Source organism: Ambystoma mexicanum, chromosome 4p, assembly GCF_040938575.1.
Source record: "Ambystoma mexicanum isolate Mex_15411 chromosome 4p, UKY_AmexF1_1, whole genome shotgun sequence".
Taxonomy (NCBI): Eukaryota; Metazoa; Chordata; class Amphibia; order Caudata; family Ambystomatidae; genus Ambystoma; species Ambystoma mexicanum.
This window is the reverse complement of record NC_090927.1, coordinates 412,298,498-412,321,477: the sequence shown is the minus strand read 5'-3', so window position 1 is coordinate 412,321,477 and position 22,980 is coordinate 412,298,498. Positions and strand designations below refer to the sequence as shown.

Sequence of the window (22,980 nt, the reverse complement as noted above, 5' to 3'; positions counted from 1 at the left end):
CCTGCGCTGTTGGCCATGGCAGTGTAATCAGGGTCGATTGCAAGTTTTGAAGATCCTCTTCCAATAGTGCTCCCCTCTTTAGAGAAGACAAAGATCCTTTCTCGATCTTTGTAGTTCATGATCCTTGCTATTATCGGTCTCGGGGTCTTTTCGCAAGTGACCGGTGAGCTCTTTCAACAGTGAATACTTGCGCAAGGGTACCTGGGCCGACTTCCTGCAGGAGCATATTCTCTACATGGGATGGGGGGGTCTCTGCCTTCTTTCCCTTCCGGGAGACCGAGTATCCTGACATTGTTCCTTAGTGCCCTTCTCACTGCGTCCTTCGCTCAGTTTTCCAGGATTTTCACTCGTGCAAGCACATCCGCCACTTGGGTTTGAGAAGTAGTGATGTTGGCAGTGTTTTCCTGCACTCTTATTTCCGCCGTGCCCAGACAGTCCGTCAGTGCACAAACATCCTGGCACAGCAGGCCGACATACACCATGATCGTGTCGATTTTGTGTTCCAGTGTCATCTGCAGAGCTGCTATTGCTGCCAAGATAGGCCCCTTTTCCTGCCGCGTCACTAGTGGCGTTGCGGTCCTATAGCCTGGGCTTCCAGGCTGTCTAGTATCATCTCCTCCCTTGCTCGCATAGGCTTCCATCAGTTTGCCTGGCCTTCCCTTTACGGCCCTTGTCAGGCATATGGGGTCTAATGCTGTGCCTGGTTGGCGTTGTTATCACTGTTGGCCAGTGCGGTTTTGCCCCTGGTCTCGCATGTTGAATAGGGTGCTACCGCTTTCCCCTGGCAGTGTAGGCGTCTTCTGCGTTGGTGAGTCTTTCCAGGTCTCACTGAGGTGGTGCGTGCAGGCTTCGCGTGCGTGCAGGCTTCGCTTCCCTGTCAGGGTGCGACATCGGTTCAGGTGGCGCCAGATGGCTCTGTCAGTGTAGGCTGCCCGTCGGGCCCTCACGCAGCAACTCCCCCAGGTATGTCAGTGCACCTAGGATCTCCCTGTGGCTTCCTGGCAGGGCACGCTCATGCGATGCGGTTGCCCCACAACCCCAGCTCCTCACCTTTGTGCACTGCTCCTTTTCGGGTGCTCAGCAGGATCCCTCCAATTTCCTCCACCGCTATCTCCTTGTTCTGCACCTGCCAAAGTAGTGCAGGTCCTCAGGACACTGGCGCCTAGTGCTCCTTCACCCCCTCTCTTCAGTCTGCAGGGCTAGAGTACCAGCCTGCGTAGGTTAAAGATAGCCCCGGAGCCGAGCCTCAAGTGCTCACTGGCAGCGCCTTCTGGTCCCAGAGGGGGGTGCTCCAGCGATCGCTCCCAGCAGGGTCTCCTGTGCCGCCGCAACTGGCAGTCTAGCCTAATGCAGGGTGGTGTGACGCCCACTCTTCTCGTGTCCTCGTCTTGCCTTAGTCGGCACCCCAGGCAGCGGCTGCTCTATTCTGGACTTCGGGATCAGCGCACTCCGGCTCTGATCAGATCATCCGGCAGTGCACTGGCTCTTCACCCCGCTCTTGCTGAGCCTTAGTCCCATGTGCCACTCAAAAGCGCACCGGGACCCCGCGGCCGCCATGTTGGATCTCGCGGTCTGCTTCTTTTGAGGCTCTGCTCTCCCTCAGTTCCTAGGATCGCATTGTGTGGTGTGTGGTTTAGGTCTGTGCAGTTTCCGATGTTGGATTCTTTTTTTTAACAACTTTATTCTGAGGTTTTCAACAAGAAAAAATAAACTGTTACAGAACTTCCACCCTTGTTCAGGGTGAGTAACCCCAGTGCCTTCGCAAAGCCCCCATCTCCTCCCCTCCCACCCCCCGCACCGCCAAAGTTAATGTTGTAAGGTTATCAAATTAGCGGATTGTCTGGACCGCTGCTAGTTTCGACACCCCGGTGGATTGAAAAGCAGAATATTAGGGACTGTGACTCTCTGACGAAGGTGCGGAGGAGTTCTCATCCGCTTCATTGATTAAAAAGGACACTAGGGTCCCCCAGATGTTAGGGGGGGGGCGCGTGTTGGGGAAGTGTTCTGATAAACTCAGACTCAATGTCTTGACAGTACAGGATGTCCTTTCGCCAGAGGGCCACTGATGGTGTTGGCCCTCTTCCCCACAACATGGCTACCCTCCGTCGGACCAGAGTTAGAAGTAGTCCTGCTAGTTTCCTTGTTCCAGGTGAGAGTTGCTTCGTCATCCCGAGCAGGGCTGCCGTTGGGATGGGTTGTACTTCCTCTCCTATTATTGCTGATGTGGTCTGGTGAATTTGCGTCCAGAATGGGGTAAGTTTAGGGCATTCCCAAGCAAGGTGGACAAAGTCTGCTGGTGCATGACTGCATCTTTCACAATTTGCTGATTGGTCTGGCTGCTGTTTGTTCTTCCTTTGAGGGGTAAGATATGTCTGGTGCAGATAATTAAAGTGTATTTGCTTTAGGCGGGTGTTAAGGGCTTTTTTTGGGGTTTGCTTCAGAATACGTGTCCATTCATCGTCTGGAATTATTAGCCAAAGGGATCTCTCCCATCTGGTTTTGGTGCGAGTATCAGTGGAGCCCGTATCTGATGGGATGGCTTTATAAATTTGCGAGACTAGCCTACCCTCGCCCTGGGCCTTGACCACGTTGTGAAGTAGTTGCCAATTTGGAGGTTGTTGTGGAAAAGTGGGGAATAGGTCCTGAAGGGTATACCTGGTTCTAAAGTAGATAAACTTATCTAGGGGAGTGTTCCCTCCCCTTTCAGTTGCCTTTTGGGGTGTAATTAAGGAGCCTTCACTGAACAGGTCTCCTAGTGATTTTATTTCTAGTTTCTCAACCCATTGATGGAAGACTTTTTCAGAGGTTAAGGGGATCCCCGGGATGAATTTGATTGGAAGGAGGGGGGAGTATCTCACCTGAACATTGTACTTTCGTGCAAGTTTTTTCCAAACCCCGAGTGTCGTTAGGAACACGTTCATTGTGTTAATGGGCACAGGGAGCTGATTTATGATTACTGCCCTTAAAAGGTTGAGCGATGCTAGTGCTCGTTTTATTTGCACATGTGGTCTGATGGAGTGCGTGGCATACCAGAAGCTAAGGAATTGAGCCTGGGCCATCCAGAAGTATCTCTCCAGGTCAGGAAGGGCCAGCCCACCATTAGATACAGGGAGCACGAGCGTCGAATGGGCGACTCTGGCTTGTTTGCCGGCCCATAGTAGGTCGAGGACCAGGCTTTTAATTTTCTTCATAAAGGTTTGTGGGATTAAAATTGGGATATTGGAGAAAAGGTATAGTAATTTTGGCAGTATTACCATTTTGATGAGGGAGGCTCTCCCCCATAGTGTGATGGGAGCGACTTCTAGCGGTTCACTTTTTCATGTAAACTCTTTGCTACCGCTTCATAGTTGTCTTGGAACACCTTGTGATGGTTTAGCGACATCAGTATCCCCAGGTAGCGTACTTTGGAGGTCTCCCAGGCGAAGCGGTAATCGTAATCGTCTGGGAATGGTTTGTCAAATAAAGTACATTTATTTGACATTCAATGTTTAGAGAATATTCAGCAATTGCCATATGAACTCCGAAAGCCATTTATTTTCTTTTATCTGTATCCGCAATAACTGTTCCGTTTCATCTTGAGTCACGCGCTGTTCCTTTATGGTACACAGGGTGTTCATTTTCGTAAAAAGAATCACTTTGGAAGCACGGTGAACCGCAAGGCTGTTCCATCAACTAGGCACTAGTCCAGCCTAAAGGTTGATATGTTGCTTCTAGCCACTAGTACAGCGTAAGGGCATGTGGGCCCTTGGCGATCGTCCCATAATATGGTGATCGTGCTCCAGTTGTTGACGCGAAGCTGCAGGTGTCTGCTGAAGAATCCATCCGCCTGTGTCTCAAACAGATGGCAGTGGCAGAATGGGATCAAATACCCGTTATGAAAACAAAAAAAATATAATTAGTCTCGTTAGTCGAACTTCATTAATATTACTCATTTTAATTATTACGGCCGATCAGAAACTATTTGCTTGCAAGGATAGTTCAATGGAGTATGTTCGTCTCTAAAATCAATGCGAAAAGTAACGAGATAAATCGAGGCAAACACACAATGATAAACGACAGTTAGTCTACATGCGTGAGGAATGATATGATATATGATATGGCATTTGTAAAGCGCCTATACACAAGTGTTTCTAGGAGTGACGAGGCAGGTGGGGAACAAGGGCAGACAGACAACGATCCTACTAGGCCAGGTGTCTTTCTGATTGCGCATGGGGAAGGGCTGCACATGGTTAGTGGAATACAAATTAAATAATAGAGCCAGCTGGTGGCAAGTGCAAGGTAAATGCCGGGAGAAGGGGCTGAAGGATACAGAGACAGTCCCGTAGTGCAGGTAGGCAGTGCAGGGAAAAGTGGCTGGGCCAAGGACCGAGATCGGTGAGACCAGTGGACCTGCATGCCCATGTGCCCACTACGAACACGTTTTACTTGCTTTTCCTAGCTCTTCATTCATTCATTTATTCATGCATCAATTCATTAAATCTTCATTCCGGTATAAAAGCGTGTAAAGATTTACTTACATTATATTTGAAATTACCATTGTGTCTCTTCGTAATGCAGTCTGTAAAACGGACCGTGCTCTTGACAATGATTTTTCGTATACTGAACTAAAATGAAACTCGGTCTAGTTTCTGAATTTTCTGCCTTATCGTCTCTTACGTTATTGCGCACTCCCTTCAAATGTAGTTCTTTCGGCGTGGTCCCTGTCTCAAGGTCAAAAAACAATAGACTCTTATACTTCCAGTGCGACTTGTGGGCCTCATCTGGGCGCTGTCCTTCGCATTCTTTATTTGCAACATCACGTAGTATAGGCATCTGTGAGAACTTGAAGTTTAGAATCCGTCTATGTAGTGCGCCTCAATGTGCAAATGCGAACTGGCTTCTCTCCCAAATGCCACGGCCCGCTTGGCTGGCGCGTTCCAAGTGCCCCAATTTTGTCCCCGTTGTCTGCGAGCTTTGCAGCCCAAATTGAGACATTTAATTTTTTGCGGAAGGTCAGGGAAAGTATAAAGTACCAAGGAGTGTCCCTTGGCGTGGGACACCTTTTGAAGTGTACATGTAGTTTGGCACCTTGGCCTTTCGCGCCCCTGACAGCCCCCCATGCCAGCGCGCATCCACCGGCGCGAACCGCCTTTGATACAGGGAGTTGGGATGGATGGGCCTGGGGCGTGCAGATAAGGCACAGGAAGACTGCTGAATGGAGACATACTTATGTGGATTGCAGGGGGGCGGCCTGCCTCAGGGGAGGCCTGCCTGGAGACACGGGTTCTGAGGAGACCATGTGAACAATGGCCCCTTGGCGTGGGACACCTTTTGAAGTGTACATGTAGTTTGGCACCTTGGCCGTTTGTGCCCGTCACAGCCCCCCATGCCAGCGCGCATCCACCGGCGCGAACCGCCTTTGATACAGGGGGGTGGGATGGATGGCCCTGGGGCGTGCAGATAAGGCACATGAAGACTGCTGAATGGAGACACACTTATGTGGATTGCAGGGGGGCGGCCTGCTTCAAGGGGAGGCCTGGCTGGAGACACAGGGTCTGAGGAGGCCATGTGACCGATGGCCCCTTGGCGTGGGACACCTTTTGAAGTGTACATGTAGTTTGGCACCTTGGCCTTTCGCGCCCCTGACAGCCCCCCATGCCAGCGCTCACCCACTGGCGCAAACCGCCTTTATATCAATATATAGTATATCGCCTTTATATCAATGATAGTATATCGTTGCTTATCAATAACAAATGCCACATACCGGAGATTCTTGTGAGCACAGACCCACACTTCAACCGGTGTATTATAGTGGTCAAGACCCTAAGGCCTGTATAATCCAATGGTAATTGTTAGTATAGATATATGTGTGACTTTTATAGTGACATAACCTACTGAAAGACTTTGAACAAGTGTTATTTAGTGCATGCATTATCGAGAATATGTTATGTTAGCTTAGATAGATAGTGACCACCCTGCTTCACAGCGACCAGACCTTCACCCATTCGGAGCACAGATGTCTGACGTCCATCCTTGAATGGAGACACACTTGATTCATTTAAAAAATCGAAACAAACGTTGTTAAAATATATGTGATGTTTTATTTTGTATCTTATTTTCATGACACAAAAATACAAGACTTTAAAGATTATACAGGTCAGGTTGCAGCACAGCGAGAGAAAATCCCCTGTACTGACCGCTGTCACTCGGGAACGTTTCTCTAATGGCACGAACGGCACAGGCGGGTATCACTCTTCGAACGCGGTGTCCAAGCCGCCCGTGGAGCCACCATGTAAAGGAACGTTAGGCCACCAGCCTGTACCCCCTGCGAAAAGGAATGAAACAAAATGTTTTTAAATGACTAAGATAAGTGTAATAAACGTTTGTTGTCAATGACAATTCTTGTAACTAATGGCATTCTGCACGGACAAATGCTATCTAGACAATGCACACTATTGAACGACTTACATGCGTTACAATGATATGTAGATGTAATTTTGGATATAGTAGAAGAACATGAAATAGGAGTGGCATGACAAGCAGAGTATACTTACTCGTTATTCGGATTACGAGGACGAACAGTTGCGCGAAGTTCGTGCATAAGCACCATCATTATTCTCAACACAGCCCGTGTGAGGCAGGCTGCCCTGAAGTCTGGCAGCTCGGTGATGCATTGCGGTCGTGGCTCGCCTTCCGAAATGTAGGCCAGGCATCCCGAGTTTTCTCGGCAGCAGCAGTTCTCGTCCTCAGTTGGCATTAGCTTGCACCGATTGCATGTGCACCAGGTGGAGATGCCGTCCATTCGACTAGGCCCAGGCTCTTCATCTGTTGATTCGTCCTGCCAACTGCCGTCTGAATCCCCATCGTTTTTGGGTGCTTCCCTTTCCAGTAGTTCCTCCTCGGTATACTCGGGCTCGTACATGTAGGGCATTATTGTAGCCATTGTGTGGCGAAGGTAGCTGACCAGAGCACTGAAACGAGTCACAGAATACTCAAAGTAACACAGAGAGAGGAATGGAATCGAAAATCTGCTGCTGTGTGTTGTGAAACGGTCTGTTTATACTTATTGAGGAAAGAGGCGTCCTGCCATTTCCATGGCGACATGTCAATAGCTGAAGCGCAGCGAATGTTGACACGAGACGTGCTTTGGCGTTGGGAAATGGGCGGTACGAGTCTGCTGATGACAGGCTCAGGGGCGGGGGAATTGATTTAGTGCCGCAAAAGCAGGTCAGCCAGGGCGATGGGGGAAAAGATAGGATTATCAGAAAATGGCGGCTCCCTGGTGCTTGTTTTCGTGTGCGTTTAATGGACGAAAACTCGGGTAAGGTCCATAGGAAAGTTTTCTAAAATCGAGCCACTTGGGCTTAAAAAAACATGGCCGACCCGTAGGGACAATAACATTTTTTACTAGACCATGCCTTTAAAGTCCCCCATCACAAATGTCTCACCGCTGACAAACAATTCCAAGTCCGACAGCACTGATTATAAGAAGCCATCCTTGCCCAAGTTGGGGGCGTATATGGCCGCCAGCGTTAGTGTCACTCCTCTAATTTGTATATTGAGAAAAAAGACCCATGTATTCAGTATTTGCTGCATCGAACACTGTCTCTGAGCTATTAGGACCCCTGCCACCTTCCCCTGTGCATTCGCTTGCTGCATTATAGGGTAATGCTTTAGCCTGAATTTATGCATGTCCGACTGCTTAATGTGCGTTTCCTGTAGTGCTGCAATGTCCGGTTTATGGTGTGACAGAAGCCTTTCCAGTTTCTTTATTTTCACTGGGGTGTTCAGCCCTGCACGTAAAGTAGTTTGACCATGAGTGTCCGTGTATCCTATCTTCCTTAGCTGCTTACTTTGGAATATATGCTTTTGACATTCCCTCCATATCTTAGCACCTTTTCTTTGCTGCACCCCCCAAACTTCCCTTTTACAACCCCCCCAACTTCCCTACCCCTCTTTCCTTTCCCGCCTCCTTCCCCCTTCGCCCCTACCGCCCTGGTGTGACCCAAAGTACCTACATAGTCCCAGTGCCAAAAGTCCACGCCTGCAGCTTGCAAAAACTGACAGGGCCAACTTGTGGGCAGCCTAAAGCCCTGAACATGATTCTAATCTGGCCGACCATAGGAGGGTCTCCACCCCCGATGGGCCTGAATTATGTACTTGCTGGTTCCATTTTCAGTTCTTGTCCCCTTCGTATGTGCTCCTTCACCTTGGTGATGTGGCAACCCCCATTGTGGTTATCCTGGGGGTGCAGACCCCGCGGCTGGTAGCATTTGTGGTTCCTCCTTGTTTGCGACCATTCCCATGATTTGGGGTGAGGGCCGGATCCTTTTGCCTTTGGTAGGGTGTCCTCTACATAAATATTCAGCAGGTGAATCCCCTCTTCCCTCACTGTGATTCTGTGCTGTCATCCCTCCCACTGAAACAGTAGGCCAAACTGAAAGGTCCACTTATATTTGACCCGTTTGGTTCGTAGATCCTTTAGCACTGGGCCCATATCTCTGCGCTGCTGTAGGGTTGCATGGGCCAGGTCCTGATACAGTTGAATTTCTGTACCCTTGTGCGTGATTGGCTCAGCCAGGCGGGCAGCCCACAGTATGGATTCTTTCTGGGGGTATCTTGCCAAAGTCATCAGTACATCTCTTGGTCACATGCCCGGTTCTTGCCTTTTGGGACCAGTTCTGTGGATCATATCGATGGGGATATCTACTGGCACGTCTTCTCTCTGAATATCGGTGAAGATTTGCAAAACCGCTTCTTTCAGTTTAGCATCCCCTACAAACTCAGGCAGATTCCGAATACGAATGTTCAGTCTGCGAGACCTGCTTTCCAAGTCCTCGCATTGTAGCCCTATATTGCGGGAGACCCTTGCCAGATCTTCTTTAACTTTGTTGGATTTGCGATTATCTTGGAGAATTTCTTGGAGCGGCTGCACCGTCGTGTCCTTTTTCATGTCTGTGAGCGACTGCTTCACCTACTCCACAAACGCGGCAAACTGTGGTTAGTTTTTCCTGGAACACCTGAAGGCATGCCTCAATGTCTGCCTTGGAAGCAGTCCCTGGGGGAGGTTAGGAGGTGCTGCTCATCTCTCTGTCTGGTTGAGTAGGGGGTGCCTGCTGGGAATAGTGCTGATTCTGGGAGTCAGATTCACTAGCCCATCAGCATTGGATGGAGCCGTCTCTGGCCGCTGCTTATTGCGATCACTTGCTGGGTGTGCTTGGCATTGGGCCCACCCCTAAGTGCACACTGTGGGCTCGCCTCTCTTGGGTCTACCTTTCGGGGGGGTGGCTGGTCTGGATTTCCTCCACTGCTACTGGATGCTCCTCGCTCAGAATTCGCCTGCAAGTTGAATTCCACTGGTGGCTGCTGACTTCTTTCCCCTCCCCTGTGCCTTTATAGCTTTGAGTTCGTTTTGTCAGACGGTAGGAAGTGGGGGACCCCGGATCCTCTGATCTCCTCTGTAGCCTCGGGTCTGGGCCCACGAATGCCTGGACCAGGTCATTACCTCTCTCCCCCTCACCTGCCAGGTCCCCCGCCTGGAGGTACTGACCCGAGCAATGTTGATCGTGGCGTGTAGCACTATTTCCCTCTCGTCCCATGGCAGTGTATCAGTGCCCCAGACTGTACAACGGCAGGGGGGCTCGTGCGCTCTCCCTGCTCTCCCCAGACCTGATCCCGGGGGCCTGAGCACTCCTGGCGGTGGGTCTCGAGACCGCCCCGCCCCACGTATTTACCTCCCTGTGACGGCGCCCGGGAAGAGGCCTGGTAACATGGCTCTTCAATTATTCACTTGTTGCAAACCACAGTGGTCTGCACCTGGGCTGCGGTCCTCTGCTGCTCTGCCGAACTCTCAGCTCCACAATGTGTGTCGGGGCCTGTCTGCTCCCCCGAGAGCTGGAATGCTGTCTCTCCGGTCCGTGCAGGTTCCTCCCCACATCACCTCCAGATCCCCGTGGGCTACGGTACCTCTTCCAGGTTGGGCTCTGACTTTGGGGGACACTTCAGCACCCTCTGAAATGCCACGTCACGATACCCTGCGGAGCCCTGAATGCGGCTCTGTTCGTGCCGACTTCACTCCCTGTACCGCCTCCTTTCAAAGGGAGTTACGCCTTTGTCACACATCTTCACTGGCTCGGGAGTATGCACTGAGTGTACAGGGAGTACTACGGTGCCTCAGTAATCGGGCTGCCAGCCCTGCCCACTATTGCTGGCCTCCATGGGGACAGAGCTTTCCACGCTTCCGTCCTCAATGCACGGCCGCCATCTTGGAATCTCCTTCATATCTCTTGAAGGCAATCTGTGTTCCATTTTTGCAGCACACAGCATCCTCTGTGCAGTGTTGTTGGGGACTGTGAGGAATTTGAGGACGTCCTCACTTCTTTCCCTGAAATATCCTCCTTCCAGGAACAGGGGAAAGGCCGTCAATATCGGATCCGGACCCTGGGGGTGTTTATGCAAGGGATGTTTACCTGGGTGGAGGAGACTTGGGGGAAGGAGGTGAGACACCCTTGGGTGAGACATGGTATCCCCCATTTCCCTTTCGTAATGAGTCCACCATCCCGCAGGCATTTATAGGCTATTACCAGTCCCTTCCCTGTTTTTTCACACACATAAACACACCAGTTGAGTATTGGGACGAGGAGGAGGCAAACAAGAGCAATGCAAAATTCCCAAACCGGCAGTGAGTAGTCTAGTCTTTTTTTTTTACCAACATACTTGGCAGGAAATGTAAAAGCAGCAACAACAAGGAAAATGGTGTTCGCTATGGAAGCAGGTCTACGGACTGCTGGAAGAACCCAGACCTCTCCTGGAAGGCAGCATAGCAGACAGAGCTCGAGAACCCCAGTTAGATGCAGAATGCATGCAGTGGGAAGCAAGGCTGAAGAAAGCTGGAGGAGGTCTGTGATGGACTACAGAAGAGGAGCCGACGTGACCAGGCAAAGCATCAGAGGTAGGCCCGAGCTGCGAGAGATGCATCGGTGGCAGGAGCAAAGCCACAGAGAGCCGCTGTGGAGACAGAGTGAGGTGCTGCACGAGAGAGGGAGAGAGAGTGAGGTGCTGCATGAAAGAGGGAGAGAGAGAGAGAGTGCTCATGGTGGCTGGAAGCCTCACTGGAGCACCGTAAGCACTGACCAGTGAGTCAACCTAGGCAGGGTGACACCGGGACGGCAGGCGAGCATGTGAAACCTGTGAGAACTTTTTAATACCGATCCGAATGAAAGCAAGCACTTTTGAATACCGACCCGAATTAAAGTATGCACTTTTGAATACTGATCTGGACGAAAGCAAGTACTGTTTAATACCGATCTGAATGAAAGCAGGTTTGTAGAGTCGAACGTTACAAAGGAATTGTGTAACCTGAGAGAACAAGCATTGTCAAGAGCCATAGGAGAATGTGAAAATGCAACAAGTGACTAGTGGCAAAGTAAGCAATGGTAAAGCATTGAACTGCTATTGGAACACTTATCATTTTGACGCTGATATCCCTACACATTGTATACAAGTAGATGTGAGGACAAGCACAGGTTTTGGACACGGCCAGACATTTATTTTGGACTTCCTGACATAGACTATTCTTAGTTTTATTTAGGTAGGAAAATCCCACGTTAGCATAGGGCAAGCTAGGCATTTTCTCAACCCTTTTTTCTGTTTAATAAAGGTTTGTAGCCCAAACATCAGTTCAGTTGGCTGTGTCTACTTCAAGATGCTTTCACAGGACCCTTTGGGTCATCCTTTTATATTCTTAAATTTTCCCAAAGAACTACAGTTCTTAAGGAAAGAGAGATACTTTGTATCCTTCCTAAAATTTCACTTATGAGAGATTAGCACACACCACCTTATGCGGAGTGCTAAGGGGATACCTAGTAACCCCCATCTCTCTGCTCCTGTGACTCGTTGGTCACAGTGACAACCCTATAGTTTTGGCTGGTGGCAGTGGAAGTGTTCTACCAGCTTTTGTGCTATTTACTACCGCAGAATCTATTCACAGCATTGGTTATGCACAAAAGGATCCCCTATGTTCTAACAATGTCCAATTACGTTATGTAAAGTCTAAAAAAAGTAATTGAAATATTTAAAAACTCTGTGTGCCGACAACCGCGACAAACTAGGTTGTGAATTTTATCTAGGGTTCGGTACAGCAAATATTATAATGTATTCTATTTTTTGGTTGAAAATAAAAACACTACTGCCAAAAGAAACTGACACCTTAATGTAGACTGGCAGGATCACCTATTCTAACCCATAGGTAGAGCTAACATGTTCAGTTTGTAAGTCTACACATTCCCTTTATTTGCCTGAGCACCATCAGGGCAATATAGGCCTAAAAGTAGGGAATCTATGCTCGTTCATATTTTGTGAGTAAAGATAGATTGTTCTGTAGTTTTCCTCTTTTTTCTGCAATGATTGATGGATTCGCTTAACAATGTTCTATTTTTTAAATATAAAAGTGAACGTTTTGTATACTGGGCATTTTGCTCTACTGATTGCATCAAGGGTCATTCTTGGAGTAAACCAGCAATGTGTGAAGATCAAATTTGTAAAAAAGGAAAATTCTAACATTTTCCTTATGTTTACTGCTGATGTCTACATCGTTTTAATTGAAACCTGATAATAAATGTATTTGAGTTGAAATGAATAATGGGAGTGCTATGCCCACACTTAACTTCACAATAGTGCTCATCCAGATCCCAATAAGTGCTAGTATCAGTGTCAAGATTAAAATTAACACGCTCTGCTTTGACCTTGGGAAATCAGCTTGGATTTGCTTTGATGGGTAGAAACAATGAGGTTAATTGAAGGAGCCTGAAGGGAAAGTTGTTTTACAGTCACAGAAGGGTTCATTTATATGAATTGCTACTTTAGCTGCAGAATAGTCATACATATTTTTTAGTAATGTGAAAATTAGATTGAAACTATATCACCAAGTGGAATCTGTTGGCTCCAATTTAACACTTTTATTTTCTGCTTGAAGTAGAACTTAAACTTTAATATATGCTACATGTAATTGAAAATAACATACATAAAAATATACAAAACATTCCTACCAGGTTCTTACCTTGCCAAGTCCATGCAGCTGTCCGTCAGCGTAGTCGATGAGTTAAAGTACTCTCTGCCAGCAGCCAAGACCAGATCGATGCTTTTTTTGTAGCTCACCCTGTATTGCGCTTTAACCTTTGATACAATGATAATCGGTGGATCTACTGAAATATGACTGCAGTGCATCAAATGTCCAGCCATGTGAATATTCTCCAAGCGACTGGAGCATAGCAGGCTTTCTGTGAATATCTGCAAAGTCAAATAAAATAGTCTAAGGCGTAAGTGAGAATGTTCACAACAGCCAAAGTATTGGTTTGTCGACCCCCACTGCCTAGAAGGTGTACAGTTTAGTCCAACAATGAACACTACCCCCAAAATAAAAAATCTCTGGCCATTTACTTAGAAGTTCTGTAATCCATCTAGGTACAGTAGAACTGTGGCAGTGAACATTCCCTTTAGAATAGATAGTGATTACATGTTCATAATGGGCTAAACAAGCATTCGCATCATTCCTGTTTGACTAAATTACTGCTGTTGCTATTTGGTCTCGATCAATAGAAGAAAAACGTCTGAGAAAAAAAGAGGGTTCCAAGAGGTATTGAGTTTCCCCCACAGCCGCTAGGCTGTGGCCTCTGGACAATTTTATGCACTTGCAGAATTGCAGAGGGCCACATCTGTATCTAAAGGTGCTGATTAGGTGTCATGTGAGGACAACTAGAAGTGACAGCACCCTGAGGTATTAATGACACAGCCATGAACCAGCTGGATTAGGGACATTCTGTGGTAACTGCAAGGTGGTCTTAAAAACTCTGTAGAGGAAACCGTAAAAAACAATACTTCTGAAGACAAATAATAACAGAGGTATTTAAGATGCTGTCTTTCTAAGGCAATGTTCAGTCCCGCCCTTTGTTTAGGTTCACCCTAATGAACGTTTGTCACTAGGGAAAGATGTAAAAGAATTACTTTGGCCAGGCTAAGGTATAATATGTGGCTAAGTGTCCGGACCATTCACATACTACAACTCTCAACTTTATGCAGTGCTTGAGAGTCAAATCATCCATATGAAGAAGTATGCAAGCATTCAGCATCTTAGGTTAAAATGCTAGATGTATCAATAGGTGCTAATTTAAACTTTGGTTTGTTCCGTTTTTCAATGTACCTGTAGGAAACTGAAAATGGAAATGCATACTTTGTCTATCTAATAATAATCAAATAGGATACTTAACATCAACATGTTTAATCACGGCTGACATGCACACCCCATTTGCTGAGATAAGATAACCTGAATCTCTGTGAGATTCCCCTCAGATATTTGCAACCCTGATTTTCCTGATTGTTCATTAATATTGCTAAAATAAAACTAACTGCACTTGTCCACACACCCTACACAGTGAGCCTCTTGATGTAAACAAAAATGCCCATGTTCAAGGTTTCTACATATGTTTATTTAAAGAGAGGTCAGTCAATAGTAAGCTACCAGCTTGGCAAGTCTTTGTGTTTTTATTGGTTTCAGTTGTATGCACAGAATATACCAATATTGTGACTGTCCAATATTCTAAATGATCCAAAATTAACCTTCGGTATCTTTCTCAGTTCGCCAACATACTTACAAGATTGTTTGCATCACTATTGAACCAGTTTCATTCCATTTCTTTTATTGCTGATCATTAATTATATACTTTTAGAGTCGTCCAAATGGCACAATTCCACAAATGTTTCTTCTTGTATAGGTAATGTATTAAGTTACATCAAGTGTCACTGTTTTCCATTTCTCTCAAACATTGTAAGTGTTCCTCTTTTTCATGAAGTGTCACTGTATTCATTTCTCTTAAACACTGTATACATTTCTCTCGTTTCTCTATACACGTGTTTCCCCACTGTTCTACAGTGGATCAAAGGTATTAAGTAAAAAAGCAAAAATCATAATGGTGAAAATAAACATTTTTTATTTTTCTTCAACACTATCTCGCATGTAGGTTTTGACATACTTAGCATCGCACATTATTTGCGAGCCTGCAAAGTAGGCACAGAGTGCTATCCCTGACACAGTGACTCATGATGAGGTGGCTATGCTTACATCCACTTGTAAATGCTTTAAAACCAGACCAATGGTAGTGTAGCATTTCAGATACTCAACTTTGAAAAAAGGGAAAAGCCTTGTGATTTGGGCTCAAACCTCTCTGCCTTGGTCAACTTTTGTTTTAGATTTCTTTGGTCGAGAAAACAGAACATTTGCTGCTTTTCTTGTTTTCATCACTAACAGGATTTCATAAAAGGAATATTGCTCCAGGATTCATGCTGAGCATATTGTAGTAAGGTTGCTAGTGAATGAGATTAATATTAACAAAAGTCAAGAGCATTGGTGGGGCTGATATTTGGCAAGTGCAAATAAGTGACTGTAATAATTCACACTGTGAGAATAGGGAGAACGTGAGTAGTGGCTAGCCAAACTAAAGCCACTGCAGCCAAATGGTATAGTTATAGACGAATGGGAGAGTGGCAGAAACGTTGCATCTGGACACGCAGATTGACAGCTATCTCAAATAAAATAATAGAGCATTGATCATCTTCGGTATCATATAAGATACATTTGCAATTCACGGAATGAGCATTGGTCGTCTTGGAGAGATCAAACGTGGTAATGTACAAGTTATGATTAATAATGACATTCTATGGCCTCAACCAGCACTATCAGAATAACAACAACCTGCGTGAATATGCTTGGAAAATATTCCTTTTTGTAAAGTGCTTCTCTGTCAAAGGGAAGCGCATGGATAATATAGCTCAGTGGCAATGCGCTCGTCTTGGAAGCAAGATGACGCAGAGCAACACAGGTTCAAATCGCAGGTCCGCGCTTAAAAACCTATTAGGTATTAAGCGAGTTATAAAAAAACCTTATTAGAAATTATATATTCAGAATCAATATGTATGTTGGTGAGTAGTAAATGACTACTGTATGTTAAGTGAGGAGGAGTACCCCAGCACATAAGAATCTGTTCAGTGAGAAGGAGATACTTTGTGGCAAATGAAGAAATTACTTACCAGCAATGTTCTTTCTATGGATTCTTCTCCCACAGATTCCTCATCTTGATAGACTCCTAAAGCAATTTCCAAGCTGGCAGAGGGTTGGAAGTCACACCAAGAAACTCTGGAGAACCACTCTACCTGTCTTGGCTGTAATTTTGGCAAACATGTGAAAAGAAAACCATATTACTGTGTGACAAATCCCCCTAGCTGGCACTCCTCTGGAGGGCAGAGGATCCTATAATGCTTCTGGTAGAGTGGGCCCTAAGCCCTGGCGGCACATCCTTACCTGTGTTCTAGTAGCACTCCAAGATGCACAGTACTATGCAACAAGAGATAGTCTGTTTGGTAACAGCTCGCCCCAACATGGATTGTGAGAACGCAATGAACAGTTGGTCATCCTTCCTAAAAGAGCATGTTCTAGCCAGGTAGAAACTCAGCGCCCTCTTGGGATCCAATCTTTGGAGCCTTTCCTCATCTTTCGATGGATGAGGTGGAGGGTAAAATGCTGGAAGATCTATATTTGGGCTCAAGTGGAATTCTGACGCCACCTTCAGTAAAAACTCATGGCAAACTTTCAGGGATACTGTTAAGATGAATTTCTAAACTCTGACTTGGTGGGCAAAAGTTCAGGAGGCCACCCTAGTTTTGTGGAAAAGGGGAACCTTCTGGACAACCTTCTGGACAAACCAGACCAATCTACGGTAGACTAAGTTTCAGGAGGGGTGAGATTGATCGGAAGCCCACAATGAGCACACACAGTACAATTCCACTGATTACTCTTAGACAGATGTATATCAAAAATACATTTATTATAGGCCTTCATAATCAAAACACAATTAAACCAGAGTTATGAAGAAACCATACCACACACGATCTTTCACTAGTTAACATATATAACTTTCAGCAAATAGCCTAGTACTGATGATGGGGGGGGGGCAATAACCACAACCTGTAACAGAAAGGGGTTAGTTCGACACATTTCAGTGTGGGCAGTCCTTCCATCAACAATCGCTGACTTATGTAGTCCAGCCCTACGAAGTGAGGAGCCTACCGCTCAAAGTACTGTTGTGCGTTAACACCCGGTCATGCATAAAGCGGGTTCTCTTCAGGGGGCTGTAGCTGCTCAGGAAGGGGCTTGAGGCGATGAAGAATACGTTTCTATTCCTAGAAGAGGGTCTACCCTTGCAGATAGAGCGACTTTCGGAGTTCGGGAATAGCTGGGGAGCGCAGGCTATCCCAGCCAAGGTATCCTTTGAGGGACACTTGTGCGTAAAAATGAATCAATGTGCCAGGGGGACACAGGTAAGTTATGAAAGTACTCACCGACCCTCGACACAGTCCGGACCAAACTTTGCCAGTCTAGCCCACATCGCCTGAAAGTGTTAAGCCTGCAGTTTCAGGACTCTCCAACTATCAGCAGCTGCAGTACGGGATGATTGTCCGTGGTGAGATGTTTACTTTTTATGAGCCCACGAAGGAAGAAGGATAGTTCCAGTGCAGCACGGCTCAGGACACGGTAGGTAAAAACTGCAGGCCCCGTCAGCGATGGTCACCACAGCAGGGCAACACAGGGACCGCAAATGCTCGCCAAGTGGTGGCGTCTTGTAAATCGCGACACAGAGGAGCTAGGATAGGTGGAGAAGGCTCAGGAACACAAGCTAGCGATTCCCCAAGTTCCGAGTCTCAACTCGGGAAGGCAGGGTGTCTGTGCGATACCCTGGGTTTGAGCTGGACAGTGCACCGGATGACCCAGGAACACTTCCAAAGAGGCTCTTTGCAATGGTAAGTAGGAGAAGCCGAGAGTAGTTCCTACTTCTCCAAAGGGGCAAAGCACCCTTGCAAGCCTTCTTGGTATGATGAAGAAACCGGGGTCCGACAGGAAAACAGCAGGGTCAGGGTGCCAAACCTTCCTAGCACGTTACTGGCGGTTCCTCGAGTCTGCTTTCTTGTTAAGGATACTTGGCTCCTTATGAGAATCAATGTACCTGGAATGGATGCAGAGCCCCTTCTCTTATCCATGATTCGATTTGCGCTCAAATCTCAGATAGCCAATGGAAGATTTTGTATCTTGCATGCACCCCAGTCATGGGCCAATCGTCGGCCAGAGCTGTTCCGGTCATTCATGGCTGGGACCAGACAGTCCCAAACCTATTCCTGTGCATTGGCACACGTGGCATGCAGGAGCCCATGAAAGATGAGGTTTTCACGGGAGGTTGCATGCCCAAATAAGGAATAGCTGGGTCTCTTGACCTGGGGGATGGCAAAGGGACAAAATGGCCAAAGGACAGAACAAACAACTTTGTGGAATGGCCATTTTCGGCACTGGCCGCAGTCTTGGGCCAAACGTGGTAAACGTGGTATGATCCATACAAATGAAGTAAAATACTTTAAAAGTAAACTGCTGCCACCAGTCCTAGGCACACTTGTACAATCACCCAAAAAATCCTAAGAGAGTGGCTAGAGCCATAAAACAAAAGGACTCCTATGTGGGGTACAGTAAGGTACTTGGCACATAATAAAAAATTACCAAGAAATGGCAACACTGTCGAAGACTAAGGGAAACATAATTTCCCAGTACTGACAGCCTGAAGGAGGTGTCAATTTCCCCATAACAAATGAGGAACATCTCACACTATAATACATACATCATGTGTTTTTATACCATGGCAAACAGATTGTGCAACAATTTATACTAATGTGGACTTTTACTTTTCAACACATTCTAATGGGTCATCTTACCAAAAGGTCAAAGTACTACTGGTGTCCCTATGGGACAAAAACACTTCCTGAATAGGATGACTTGCTATTTCCAATTTTTTCTGCATGACAAAACTCCTCATGCATATTACCAAGACCTGGTGGTTTCCCAAATTTCACTTGACCATGCGATATATGTTGCAAGTTTTACACGGACCAAAACAAGTTTCTCAGAAAGACACAATTGTTCCAGACTTCCTAGCACATTTTGTTCACGGTCTTCTCGCCCTGCTTATCTACTTTTGACTGTATGCCAGGTTCACGTGCAAAGCAGCACAGTGGAAATACTGTATATTCTCTCATTTAATGCTAAATCGCCCCATACTGGCTTCTGTTCCAATACACTCCCATTTCTGCACACAACACTTAATTTCTGTGTTCTCAGTTTTTCTAAACACTTTGTAGGATTCTGTGATTTGCAGCAATTTAAACTGAGTATCTATTTGTATCTATTTTAAAAGAATGGATTATCTTGCTAATGTACTTTCTCTAATGTCTGGGAGCTATATTCTGTATTTATTTAAGCACTATGTATTGCAGATACATTATTCATAATATATCTCTGTAGTATCTATTGAGTGTGTGTAATATCCTCCATTTGTAAACATAGTTTGGCGTATTGTCTGTGTTATTCTATAATAAATACATGTTTACTCTCGTCTCTTACGCAACTATATGCTGTCATAGGTGAAACGACATCACTTCCGTCATACTTGATCCACGCCACATTTGTCTGCCATGATAGGGGTAGGATATAGATCTCCTCTACAGAGCCGGCATTAGAAAACTGAGAACCATGTTCAGATCCCAATCAGGGACCACAAAAGGTGAAGGAGGGAAAGAATTAAACAGGCCCTCCAGGAACTGGCCACCATGGAATGGAAAAATGAATTTTGTTCTGGCATCCTTTTGAACAAGGAAAGAGCCGACAGGTACCCCTTTACTGTGCCCACTTGTATGCCTGTTTTGGCAAAGACCAACAAAAACTCCCTTAGCCTTGAACCAGGCCAGAAACGTCCTCCATCTGTTAGCGTACAGGGACCTAGTGGATGGTCTGCATGCAGAAAACAATACTTCTAGCACCTTCTCATCGAGGTTCCAGTAACTCAGCCTCTCAACAGCCTATCATGCAGGTTGAGATGGTCCAGGTTCCGGTGAAGCACATAGCCTCCCGACTTCAACAAGAGGTCTGGCCTCTGAGGAAGCCGGTGAGGTGGGGATATGCCAGGTTCCAGAAGATCCAGGTAAACACATCCTCCTAGCACAGTCTGGGGAGATGAGGATCAGGTGAACCCTGAATATCCTCAACCTCCTAAGAACCCAACAGATGACAGTAATAGTGGGAATGCATAATGGAGGTTGAAGATCCACTCCACCAAAAACCTGGTCCCAAATGCCCACCTGTGGGAAAATTCCCCCGAACAGAACTGCTTGCATTTCGTGTTGTCCTTTGTTTCAAACAGGTCCACTGTCAGGGTGCCTCACCGGGTGAAAATCTCCACAATGACTTCCGGGCATAGCTCCCAATCATGGGAGACCGAGCTCTGCCTGCTCAGAGCATTCGGTAACCCATTCTCCACCCGTGTCAGATGAGCTGCAGAGGGTGAGATGTTGTACTCCAGTATCCAGAACCACAGCTGCATGGCCTCCCTGCACAGGGGCAGTGATCCCACACATCCCTGCTTGTTGAGGTAGTGCATGATCACTGTGTTGTCCGTCAGAGCTAGGACATGCTTCCCCTGCAGAAAAGGTAAAAATGTTGTCAGAGCTCGTCTGACTGCTCGAAGCACGAGCAGATTGATATGGCAACGTTTTTCCTTGTGGGACCAATGGCCGCTGATTTGGAAAGAGCCACAATGAGCTCCCCAACACTTCAGCGAGTCTTCTGTGACCACCTGTGCTTCCGGCCATGGTGTCTAGAAAGGTTCTCCAGCCAACATGTGCATCCTGTCGCTCCACCAGGTCAGGTCGTCGACCACAGATCTCGACACCTGGAGGACACCCAACATCTTGCCAAAATGCTGTGACCACTGGCTCCTGAGAGGCCACTGCAAGCATCTCACCCAGAGGAGTCTCGCCTGCGGTACCAAGAAAATAAAGGAAATCATGAGGCCCAGCAGGCCATGAAAGCAGATGCCGGGAGACACTTGGAATTCTGGAAGAGACTGACCATCTTTGCCACATTGGTGACTCTCAGGAGGAAAAGCCTTCCCTTCCCGGGATTCAAAGACTGTTTCGATGTACTGGAGCCTCTGTGCTGGTGAAAACTGTGATTTCTCTAAGTTATGATAGAAACCCAAGTCATGCTGCAGCAAGTAAGTGTCCTCGATGTGCCTCAAAACTTGTACTGGTGACCTAGCCTGGATCAGCCAAGCGTCCAATTATGGAAACACAAAGATGCCAGCTCTCCTGAGAAGGGCCGCTACTCCTGCCATCGGCTTGGTAAAAACCATGGGTGCGGAGTACAAACCAAAAGGGAGCACCTTGAACTGATAATGGGTGTCCCTGATGACGAACCTCAGGAACCGCCTGCGCTTCCTATGGATAGGCACATGGAAATAGGCATCCTGAAGGTACAACAACAACAGCCAGTATTGGAAATGTGGAACTGCAGAGCCCGGAAAATTTCCCTCAATTTACCATCCTGAATTTGTCTTTCCTCGAGAACTTGTTCAAGTCTCTGAGGTCCGGAATGGGACAGAGTCCTCACCCCTTTTAGGGGATCAGGAAGTATCGAGAAAACCAGCCCAAGCCTTTTTCTTCGGCTGGCGTATCTTCTACTGCTCGCTTCAAAAGAGGGGCCTGCAGCTCCCGATCCGGTTGTCGGGAGGGTAGTGGAGGTATATCCAGTGTCGTTTCATAAACGGTAGCCAGTAGCCTAACTCGACCGACTGAAGGACAGAGTTATCAGAGTGATCTCCTTCCAATTGCCCAAGAACCTGGAGGCTCTACCTCCAACCGGAGAAGTATAGGGTAGATCTCAAAGAGGTTGAGGCGTAGGTTGCTGTCGATGCAGAAGCAGAAGTAGTCTGCCTCAACCTTCCTCTGCCTCTCCCTGGTCGTGCAAACCTACGTTGTCCCTGTTTGGCCTGAGGGAGTAGAGGCTTTCTTGGGAAGGTGGATTACTACCTGTAGCCTGGGCCTCTCGATGCAAAGGCAATACTTTTCCTTGGCGGCTGCTACTGCACAGCCAACCCCAGTGATTTAGCCGTCAGCTTAGAGTCTTTTTATTTCTGAAGAGACTCATCGGCTTTGGGTCCAAACAAATGCTCCCTGCCGAAGCCCAGATCCAGCAGCTTCGACTAGGCGTTCAGGAAAAATCCCAAACCCCTCAGGTAGGCTGACCTGTGCTGCACCATCGACATGCCCATGATACGGTCCCGCAGTCCACAGCGTCCAATCCAGCTTGGAGCGCCTGACAGGCGATCGTCTTACCATCACCTATGATATCCAAGAAGCCATTCCTGACTCACTCCACAGGGAAATAGTCGGCAGCCTCCGTGATTGTGTTCCACAGAACATGCGAGACCTTCACAAAGGCACAAGAGGCATTAATGGCTTTAAGCGCCATGCTTCCCGAGGCAAACACTTTCTTCCCCAAAGCTGTGGGGAGGTTTGACGTCAAGGGCCTACACGAAACTATTGCGGCCTGCACCACATGTCCTTTGGGGATCGGGTGGTCCGTCAAGAACAGAAGATCTCCTCTCGCCGGCTTTTGTCAGATCCACATCGACCAACAGCGTCGAACACTGGTGTTGGCGGCATTGAAGGGTAAAGCACATTCAGCCTGTGGCCCCCGGTCGATGATGTCAGTAAGATTGTATTGTAATAATGGATTTGACGGAGCACCAAGCCCTAGAGCTACAACAACCTTCTCAAATGCCTTGTGGTATTGAGCTTTCGGGTGTGTATATGGGTTTGATTGTTGGAACTTGATGACACACTAAAATCGGGCAACGGATCCAAGGCTGCACCCCCCCCCATCTGTTCCAACATGAAAGGTATCTGCATCGAGTCAAAGAAAACTTCTCAAATCCGGGTCTTGCTCGAGGGTGTTATTCCTCCCTTGGCTTCCTTCATGCCAGACAAACCAGGCCAGGCCCGAATCCACCTGGGGCATTGGGGACGAAGCCGTACCAGTCGAGGCCTTCTCAAAGACCATATTCATCTGCCTTTTTA

At 47.1% G+C, this 22,980-nt stretch overlaps 1 protein-coding gene across 3 annotated transcripts in view; it reads right to left on the bottom strand.

Moving 5' to 3' along the window:
• Nucleotides 1-22,980, bottom strand: part of NBAS (NBAS subunit of NRZ tethering complex) — a 3,456,930-nt gene that overhangs the window by 2,106,782 nt on the left and 1,327,168 nt on the right. For all 3 annotated transcript variants that reach the window (XM_069605942.1, XM_069605943.1, XM_069605944.1), the window contains exon 30: nucleotides 13,037-13,266. In XM_069605942.1, the coding sequence (XP_069462043.1) occupies nucleotides 13,037-13,266 (230 nt within the window). The remainder of the gene's footprint in view (nucleotides 1-13,036; nucleotides 13,267-22,980) is intronic.